This window comes from Antennarius striatus, chromosome 6 (assembly GCF_040054535.1).
Source record: "Antennarius striatus isolate MH-2024 chromosome 6, ASM4005453v1, whole genome shotgun sequence".
Taxonomy (NCBI): Eukaryota; Metazoa; Chordata; class Actinopteri; order Lophiiformes; family Antennariidae; genus Antennarius; species Antennarius striatus.
The window spans coordinates 6,228,160-6,238,186 of record NC_090781.1 but is presented as its reverse complement, the minus strand read 5'-3'; the positions used below and the strand labels follow the sequence as shown (position 1 = coordinate 6,238,186).

At 40.5% G+C, this 10,027-nt stretch overlaps 2 protein-coding genes across 3 annotated transcripts; one reads left to right on the top strand and one right to left on the bottom strand.

Annotated features, from left to right (window-relative positions):
- Nucleotides 1-440: 440 nt before the first annotated feature.
- LOC137596743 (putative coiled-coil domain-containing protein 195) lies at nt 441-2,454 on the top strand. Its single transcript, XM_068317469.1, has 3 exons — nt 441-771; nt 1,945-2,167; nt 2,328-2,454. Exons 1-3 carry the CDS (start codon nt 441-443, stop codon nt 2,452-2,454), a joined length of 681 nt encoding a protein of 226 aa, XP_068173570.1.
- Nucleotides 2,455-4,022: 1,568 nt separating this feature from the next.
- Nucleotides 4,023-9,934, bottom strand: cep57 (centrosomal protein 57). Of its 2 annotated transcripts, XM_068317777.1 has the most exons (11): nt 9,647-9,934; nt 9,022-9,208; nt 8,469-8,672; nt 7,890-8,011; nt 7,615-7,731; nt 7,047-7,124; nt 6,390-6,485; nt 5,700-5,771; nt 5,303-5,526; nt 5,071-5,215; nt 4,023-4,964 (listed from the first exon to the last, which is right to left on the bottom strand). In XM_068317777.1, exons 1-11 carry the CDS (start codon nt 9,683-9,685, stop codon nt 4,773-4,775), a joined length of 1,476 nt encoding a protein of 491 aa, XP_068173878.1. In that variant the 5' UTR covers nt 9,686-9,934; the 3' UTR covers nt 4,023-4,772. The 2 variants fall into 2 exon arrangements, with proteins under 2 accessions (XP_068173878.1, XP_068173879.1); XM_068317778.1 differs by lacking the exon at nt 5,700-5,771.
- Nucleotides 9,935-10,027: the final 93 nt, after the last annotated feature.

Below are 10,027 nucleotides of genomic sequence, written 5' to 3'. Positions count from 1 at the left end.
TTGGTTATCTTTCTGAAAGATTAAATAATTTCAAGGGAGGTTACTATAACAACAGACAGACTCTTTGCGAGAAGCCAAAAAAAAAAGAGGTGCTAGAAATAATATTTCTTGCATAATTTCTTGAGTTCAAGAATGATGTTGCCACATAAATACAGCTCATTGTTATAAGAAAGTCATCACACAGTTTTTATTTCAGTGCTTCTTCAGATTTAGTAGGTCCCCAGCCATTCAAGCTCTGTTGCTGTGCACATTTCATTTCCGACCCCTGCTTAGTGTTCCTGAAACTGGACACTGGGGGCAGATGAATAAAACATCCACTGTGTGCTGCTGGCTGATCACCGGAGGCCTTTCTGCTGTATAAGTGGTGAAAGGCGACGTAATCTCCTCAGAGAACGATGCTGACTGAGATTGAAGTACACAGTTGAAACCTTCTGAGGAACATGTTAAAACCCCAGCAGCAGAACAGCGAGCTTCTCCTGAATGAGTCTCCAGTTTTTGGGAAGCCGTGGTTCTGGCAGCGCAGCAGAAGTGTCATGGAGAGCACCCGGAGCTTGGCAGAAGTCATCATGGAGATGCGTGATGAAATCAAGAAGTTGGAGGTGGAGAACAGGGATCTGCGTAGAGACTACCATCAGCAGTCGCTTGGGAACGTGCCTGGGAAAGTCATCCCAGCATCCGTAGCAGCAGAGCAGTGGACGGGGGTTGAGGAAAACCCCTACGTGAACCTGAGGCGGAATTCATCTGCACCAGTCCTGGAGGGACAATACAAAGGTGAGGGAGGTCATTGCTTTGGAATTTTTTGTTCTACAAACAGCACTCTATATGTTATAAGTCACACATGAAAGAGTTTGCAAACAACATACCAGATGGAAAAATGTAGATCAAATTTTATGTTATGCTGATCTTTGCGAAATTAAAACTAAGGGCGGCATGGTAGCGCAGTAGGTTGTGCTGTTGTCTCACAGGCAAGGGTTCGAGTCCTGCTCTGTGTGGAGTTTATGTTCTCCCTGCGTCTGCAAGGGTTCTCTCTGGGTTCTCCAACTGAGTGGTTGTTTGTCTTTCATGCGGCTCCATGGTGCACTGCCATTGTGCCTGGAATATCCAGTCTTTGCCCATAAGCCCACTGGGATAGGCTCCAGCAACCCCCATGACTTGAAGAAACAGATAAGAAGATGATGGAATGAATCAATTCAAGCTAAAGGATAAGGTAGTAGGCAAAAATTATTAATTAAAGCCCTCAAATAATCTGGCCTCATCAGAAAGGGAAGAAAAGTTACAATTTTATAGAGTAAGAGGAAAGATATTCTAATTTACTTCCTCAATCCAAAAAACACAGGATCTTCCAAAGTCTCTTAGGCAGACATGGACAAACTACGGCTGGCAATGTACAGTACAGCCCATTAGTCTTTGTAATCCGGCCCACCAAACTTGTTTGACTTTGATGCACTGGAAATAATAGGAGACCAGCAGCACTGTTCCCACTGAAACACGTTACATCTACTGTTATGAAACAAATCCAGTTGTAAAATAATTTTTATGGTAAGCCTCGCATATGAACGTTTTGCTGCCTGTTACAGGCCAAAACCTGTTATATGTTTTTACTTGTCATTTGCATTAGTACAAATAAACACTTCATCCATCTGCTCCTTGCCTGACCCGCCTGTCATATTTTCGAACTCTGTGTGGCCCACCAGGTACAAAGTTTGTCCACCCCTGTTTAAAGCAACACAGTGATCCTTTACTAAAATGCTTAACAAAATTCTTTCATGTAAAGAACTGACAACCACTTGAGTAATGAATGGAAAAGAGATGTATCTACATTGTTTGAATACATTATTGCATTTTTATAACACAAAATTTCAAAATTAGATCACAGATTTATTTCCATCACATGTCGGTGGCAACAAATCCATTCCAATGCACATTGTTCACATTATTTTACAGAAAACACTATCATGACGGTCCGAAGGTACTCTATCAGTTCCAACCTGTCTGGTGTGACGATGAGAGAGGGGTGGACTGACGGGAAGCAGCAAAGTCACTCTGAGTGGGGAATATTACAGAAAGAAATCCAGCATGGGAACAGCGTCTTTGGACATTCAGCCAGAGGAGATGTGGGTAGAGTCTCCAACAGGCACTCGTTGCAGGAATATGTGCACAAAAACAGGTACAGACAATCGTGCAACTGACTTTTAGTAATACTCTTTAAGTTTAGCTTTCATTTGACAAATAGTGTCAAGTTTTTTCTGACTAGTTTAGACATCTCCCAACATGAAGCATTGCAGCCATATTAACTCTTGTTTCTCTTGATTTACTGACCTCTGTAGGGCCAAGGTAAAAACAGTCACATTCCTTCTACCTGTGGATGACATCTACACCAACCGACCGGTTCTGACCAAACACCAGGAGGGATCTAAAGTCAAACTGGCTTCCTTAACCGAAACAGAGTCTTGAGACCAGTAGCATGACTGAGGTTGAATCACAGAAAATGAGAACCTGCTTCAGAAAACAGGTTGTCCTTCTTTACTAACATCGATGTAGCTCGGGCATTTTCTGTGTGACCCCCCCCTCCCCCCTGACGGATTTGATCACACCTGACCACACAAACATCGGACTCTTGTTACAAGTGTGGTTTTCATTTGGCCATGGCGATCCAGGCCCGGTCAAAAGTGATGAGACACTGGACCCTCTGCTGCGAGGATCACATGTCTGGGCTCCCCTCAGAACCTAAGGTGTCGGATTTGGAGAGGGACAAGCACGTGCAGGTTGCACGTCTTTTATGGACAGCTGTGATCACCGACTACCTGCAATAAACAACATCACACTCATCACTTAATTATTGTCAATCAAAATATAAAATGAAATAGAGGTTCAAGTGTGTGCTTAGACACTCGTTTGATACTCGTTTTCTCAGTGTTCCCGAAGAGTCTATAGTATAGACTCTATACTGACACAAACACACACACGCACACACACACACACACACACACACACACACACACACACACACACACACACACACACACACACAAGTTTCAGCTATCATGTATACATTTTACTCTCACATTTTATACTCTTATGACTGGATGATGCTTTTTCCCTGGTGTACCCATCCCCCTGCTCTCCATTTCTGAACTTGAAGATGAAGCAGAATGGTTCCTTGGCCATGGCTCTTCAATTCCTTCTACCTCCCGGGAGATATGAGCTTATACAGGACTAATTCAGTGAAAAATTTGTATGAATTGTGTAAAAACGGCAGACTTACCGTCGGAAAAGCACCAAGACAATTGACACAATTACATGTGTTACATTTCAGTCTGAAGTAGTTATGTAATGTTATGAAGAATTTTATTTATTTTAAAATCAATGAACAACTTGACTTCCTGACATTATAGACTCTTTATGTTTGTCTTTTTTTTTAAGTTCCTTTCATTGCTTTACTTTTTTCCTCTAAAGGAAGTACTTGTACTTTTTAATTTCTGGATTTTCATTCTTTGTTTAACAGTGGACTTGTTTCTGTACCCGGAAGCGGAAACATATGATAAATTTGAGAAGCTGTTGTCATATCACTCTGAGATGATCTCAGCTGACCCTGACAACCTTTAAACTGAGTGCTTCTGTCCTGCGGACAGAGTTGACCGGTGAGGAACAATACTGATGTTGTCTTGACTTACAGACTAATCACTGGGGGATGCAACAAACACTTTCTACTCTGCGCTGACCAAGACATCCCCAAAACACAGAATGCTGCAAATTAAGAAGAGCAATCACAATACCAAAAATTTGTGACACTCATTTGATGAAATGAAATGGAATACTATATTCTGTGAAGAAATTACTTGCTTGTTTTTTCTCGTTTGGTTAAAATTTGGGGTTGGTGATATTAATAATTATGATAAAGAAAACTTGTGAAATCAAAGGACGTCTATCCGGTTAAGACATGGACTCAATCCTAGGAATATCCTTTAATCCTTGGTGGGCTATGCATAAAACTAATGCATACATATACAGTACATGTATTATCACACCAAAGCAGTCATGTCATAATATGCAAACTCAATCTTTTATTTCTTAAATAAGGTTGTGCTTATTTATAGTTCAGTCTGATTGTCAAATATACAAAATAACCCAAATTCACTTACCTATCGGTGAATACAACATGAGAGCACACATGCACTCACACACACATAGACTCCTATACAGTAAAACACATCAGATTCAGTCAGAGTGACAGGAGACAGGACAATGACTTTAATAACACAGGTCCTTCTCAAACCATTAACACGATCAACTTGCAAGACTATGAATTAAACTGCTGTAGTTTCTTTGTTTCTTTGCATTACTAATGGCTGCTGCATTCATTCTGCGGAAAAGTTATTAAATTTTTAATAATGTAACCAATAAAGAACCCAAGAATGTTTTAGCACCATTGCTTCTTCAAGTTAAAAAAGAGGAAATGTTTTTTTTAAATTAAACTATGAGTTTTGTTCAAACACTGTTTGACTGATTTTCATGGGCAGAAAACTACAATAAAAGTCAAAATCAAATAAAAAAATAAAACAATTGAGTTCATTGTCTCTGTGGCGCTCCCTGCTGTTACAACACTTAAGTGCCATCAGGATGATACTCCAGGCAGATTTTGCATTAACAAAAACAGGTCAGTTGATTTTCCAAGCCTTCAAACCTTTTTTAAGGTCCATGTATAGGAATTAAAGGTGGTTAACAAGTAATTGGACGCCTGTGATCATTCCTTGTTCATTTCCTGGTGGCTTTCAGGTGCGTAGAGATGTCTGCAGAGCCTTCATGTCCCTCAGAAGCCTCAGGTTTCTCTGGCTTCTCGCTCCTGGTCTGACTCTGCCTTGTCCAGCAGAGCAACTTCTGGTGAACGCTGTGGCATTCATTCTCACCTCATCCCCACTCTTTGACCTACTGTGACTGTTGGCTTCCTTTCTCAACTTCTTAATCTATGTGGAGAGGAAAGGAAAAGTGAACGAGAGGACAGATGAAAAATTTTTTTTGGTTTTGCAGTGTGGTTTTGTGTGATTTTTTTTTGTTTTTGTTTAAACACACCTGTGTTTTGTGTTTGTAGAGCTTACTGATCTGTTCTCCTTTCCTCTCCATCCTCAGCAGGAGCCTCTCCTGCTCCCTCTGAAGTTCCTTTCTTTCTTCTTCAAACACACTGGCCTCTGACTGTCTCATCAGCTTGTCCTGCTCTCTTAATGAACACATGATAACAAAAATAAAGCTAAACATGATCCTTACCCATTCATTCCATTTGCAGCTCTGATGGACCCATACTCACAAACTCATGAGTTGCAGCTCCCCCTGTAGGGCTTGAATCAGCTCTGATAGCTCCTCCCCACTAGCTGAGGAGGAAGAGGAAGCATCTGAATGTCTGCAATTGCCTGTCTCATAGTTTCCATTGTTTGAGAGGACACGGCTGTTGCAAAGGTGTGGTTGGTGTTGCTTCAGGAGGGACAGAACTGACTGGACGTTTGCTCGGACTGAGTGGCTGCAGGTTACAGACTGAAAGTTGGGGAGAAGTAGGGAGGGATGAAAAACTAGTGCAAGTGGAGCACTAGAAAATATAAATATAATTTCATTCCAATGATAAAACCACAAATGCATGCCAGTCAAATGTTTGGATACACCTTAGGAGTGTGCAGAGTTTTGAATTGTACTTTATGTGACAAAATTACCGTTCCAGCAACAAAAGGTACGTCGCTGAGGTTCAGTCTGTAGTGTGGGGGAGATTGCTGTGGAGAAGATCTCTGCAAAGACAAAAATGAAACTAGAACCAAGGCAGTCAGAGACTGCAACACCCCGCGACACCCCTGAATTCAAAATTTTACCCTGACCTATTTTCAAAGCTAGCTTTGATCTATGATCTTACTCACACTGGCCTTCTCCCTCGTCTTTCTAACTTATACGGTTCCTGAGTGTAAAAAATTTGAAATTTGTCTAAAGGTCAAGGTCATCATCTTATTTTCATCCCGTTTGCCGGCTGAATAATGTGCTTTCTATTTCATCTTTCTATCTACAACAGTTACAAAGATGGACTAACAGACGGACAAACAGACAGACGGACAAACACTGACAATTACAATACATCACTGCTTTCAAGCATTCAGTACAGTTCAGAGGAAAGCATGGCAGCATGAGTTGGATGGGGTTTTTGTTTTTATTGGGAAACTGACAAATTGATTGATTTCCCCATTTACTGTCAAAAATGTTGAACCATTTTTATATCCCCAAATTCTCCTCAAAGACAAACAGAGGTCATGATGAGACAAAGGGAGAACAGTGGGTGACTCTTTTGATTCATTACATTTAAAGTTAAATGTAAAGATGTAGTAAGCCTGGAGAGACATCTGCATGACTATGTTTACCTTTGAACCCGACTTCTTCTCTTTAGATTGTCTGTTGGACAAGCAAGGTGACACGGACTGCAGCAGTATCCTATTGACCTCCAAGCCTTTCTGCAGCTGAGGAACGGAGGGTGTAAAACAACAAAATAAGCTTTCTTTCAGAAATAAGTACCACAGGTAAAACTCGGCTTACATCACTGATTGGTTCCACAAGACGCGACATAAGTCGAATTAAGTCATCTCCAGGCTAAACTGAAAATGACTACTCCCAGTTCTTTACCGTATTTTATGAATGCATTTCAGTAATATTTGGCTAATATGGATTTAGTTTAAGCTTACAAAGATAAAAATATTGATATCTCGTCTTCTGGAGCTTCTTCAACATTGCTGGTCACGAGGGTTGCTACAGGCTAATAATATTTGTTTAACTCTTATTTATTGTAAAGTAACATTATATTATTAGCTTTCAACAATTTACTGGTGATTCCAAGATTCCAGTATTTGTGGTGGAGAGTCGAAAGTCAAAAAAAATGAATTCTTGTTTTTCCCTGTTTTTGAAAACTAAAGTATAATCTCAAACAATGTAACTCAAAACGCCGTAAGCAGAGTTACTTTATCACAAACTCACAGTTGAGAGCGTTAAAGTAGAAGAAGAAAAATAAAAATCTGAGTTTTCACCTGATTGGCCTTATCCTGAACCAGCTTCCTCTGGTTTTCCTCCTCCTGCAGTTTCATCTCCAGCTGCCGAATCTTCATCTGCCATTTTCATAATCATCACAATCAGATTATAATCATAAAAGAGTTTGAAGTTCTTTTTCATCATCCACTTAGAATAAAACATTCTAAAACATTAGAACATAACCTAAAAACATTTCTCATTGAACTAAATTGTAACTTCCAAATTGATCTGAGGTTTAATGGGTATCAACAAACAGGTTTCCATTTATAACCACTCAGAAGAAATACATGCCTGTATCTATACACATACATACTGTATGCATATATTCTTTCATTATATATGTATAAAAGAATATGTATATTTTCTTTTATACATATACAGTATATGTATATATTCTTTTATGTATATATATACATATGTATATATTTATTATTCTTTTGTCTGCAAATAGATTGTTTGCAATCAACCTATTTGCAGACAGATTGTTGTGGCAGGCTGTGACTGGTACAGAAATGTACTCTGTAGGACAGGCGCTGCCTGAACAAACTAAAGAGTCCTTGTATCTACCTCGGCCTGATTTTGTGTGTGGGTCAGTCGAAGATACTCCCGCTCCAGTCGCTCCAGCTTAACCAACTGGGAACGCTCACACTCTGTGTCAGACTGCTGATTGGCTGACTTGGTCATCTCCATATGTACCGGAACAAGAATTGTAATTTATACACTCATACAAACTTTGCTCAGTCACATCTATTTGTAAAATTTGTTTACTCATAAACTTTTCTTTATGAGTAAATGTGATCAGTGTCTGTATTACAGCACATGACACAAAACACAAAGCTGACCTGTTGCTTGATCAGACTGGTCCTGTCTGCTCTGGTGCTGTGTAACATCCTCCTCATGTGATACAGTTGTTGCTCCAGCTTTACACAGCGAGACTCTGCAGCATCCAAGTTTGTGACCAATGCTGAAAGTCATAGTCATAGTCGTAGTCAACTTCATTGTCAAATGTACCATATATGCACGACATACAGCACAGCTGAAATTACAGTGCTCTCAGACCCACAGGCAGTAAAAAAAAAAAAAACCACGAAAAGAACTGCTCTAGCGGGAGAGAGAGGAGCCGCTGCGTGTGCACACGCCGCCATTCTATCCTATCCCAAATAGGTTTGTCGCGGTGAAACTCAGCAGAGCCCAACAGAACCCGACAGGTGGGGAACAATTATGGAAGACAGAAAATTCAAATGCCTGGAAATTCCGCCTCCACTTCAGTAACTACAGCACAATCTGGACTGGAAATTCTATCTGGCCTATCTGCCACTCTCTCTCTCTCTTTTCCTTGCCCTGTCTCTATCCCCACTATATCTCAGACAATGAGATACAGAGATAAAAAGGAACAATAAAACTTGTTGTTTCACACTTACCTCGATTGCAGTTAGATTTTCCACTTATCTCCCTTCTTGTGCCTTTTCCTGTCTGATCATTCTGCCCATCAGCTACTTTATCACTCTGCAGAAATGTGCAGGATGCATCTTTTCCCATCGTGTGCGGTCTGAACTCTGTAGGTTCTCTATCAAACTCCAACCTCCTGATCTTCTCCTGGAGGTTCCTCAAAGCAGAAAGGATTGCTACACACACACACACACACACACACACATACACACACACACACACACACACGCACACACATACAAGATTAACTGTGTAAAGAATGAGAATCATATGGAGATGTTGTGATGGATTCTGGTGAACAGATTGAGCGGTGTGATCATAATCTAATGTAATAACGTTTACTTTTAAATTTAGACAGATGAATAGGAGGAATGGATGAGAACCCAATGAATAGGTGATGGTGTAGCTGAGACACTCAAGTAGTGTGGCATCATGTTGCACAAGTAACCATGGAGCTTTCTAACACCATCATACCCGAATGGAAACATTGTAAAGGGAAAACTCCCTCACACAGTTGAAAGTTACCTTCGATGCTGGTCTCTGGGAATGCCTTCCTAGGTTTAGATGGATAACAGGACTGATGTGTGCGCGTGTGAGGGGTGTGATGTACAAGTGTTTTAATGAGAGGACGGTGAGCAGGGTATTCTTTATAAGATGGGAGGGAGACGCTGTCAGACATTACGCCGCTGGGTGCTGCTGGTGGAAGGAGCTCCTTAAGAGACACAGAGTCAAATTTATCTGAGAAACATTGCATACATTTACAGTCTTGATAATAATGCACAATTTAAAAATAACTTCATTTTCATGATGTAGTACCGTTTACCAACTCATCTTATGCAATAATTGGCAAATGACAGAAACTGAAATACTGTAAACGTATTAAATTCATGTATTAAATTCATAAATTCATGCCTTAACACGACTTGACGTTACGACGTGATCTGATTGTCTAAAAATACACAAATGCAACACATTCATTTGAATTTTCAGTGTAATTTCAAGGTGTGCAACACTACCAGGTCTGAGGTGTAGCAGCTGCTGCTCGGTAGGTTTCCATATACCCTCAATAACATAACGAGTAACATATACAGTGATAGAAAGCCTGGATTCCAACTTTTGAGTACAACCAAGCAACATCTAACGGAATTACCTTCTCTGGCGTGGGATCAGTAATGGGTGTTTTTGACATCTCCACTGAATGGCAGCCGATCCTACTTCCTGACTTGCGCTCAATTACAAGTTAAAATTTAAAGTTAACGCCACGTACAACAGTATTACGTACGACAGTTTTCTAGCTAAGCGTCGTTTTTGGAGCTGTCAATTCTATCATGGATTGTGAAAAGCAGACATTGCTCAAATAAAGCAGGGTTTCACAGGGATACGTATGAAATGCAGACCTGTCTAGCCCGTCAGGCGCCGTGCAAACAGACGAGACGTGTATGAATGTAAGATCGGTGTGCCTCTGTAACCAAAAGGAACGCTTATAACTGGGTTAGCGGAAATGTAGTTTTTCTTCTGCGTATACTCTATA

Bases quoted from the DNA above. Each gene is read 5' to 3' on its own strand.
- LOC137596743 (XM_068317469.1), top strand. From the start codon at position 441: ATGTTAAAACCCCAGCAGCAGAACAGCGAGCTTCTCCTGAATGAGTCT. The intron at 772-1,944 runs GTGAGGGAGGTC...ATTATTTTACAG, and splicing joins CCTGGAGGGACAATACAAAG to AAAACACTATCATGACGGTC. The intron at 2,168-2,327 runs GTACAGACAATC...TGACCTCTGTAG, and splicing joins GAATATGTGCACAAAAACAG to GGCCAAGGTAAAAACAGTCA.
- cep57 (XM_068317777.1), bottom strand. From the start codon at position 9,685: ATGTCAAAAACACCCATTACTGATCCCACGCCAGAGAAG. The intron at 8,673-9,021 runs GTAACTTTCAAC...GTGTGTGTGTAG, and splicing joins CCCAGAGACCAGCATCGAAG to CAATCCTTTCTGCTTTGAGG. The intron at 7,732-7,889 runs GTCAGCTTTGTG...GTACATATGGAG, and splicing joins CCAGTCTGATCAAGCAACAG to ATGACCAAGTCAGCCAATCA.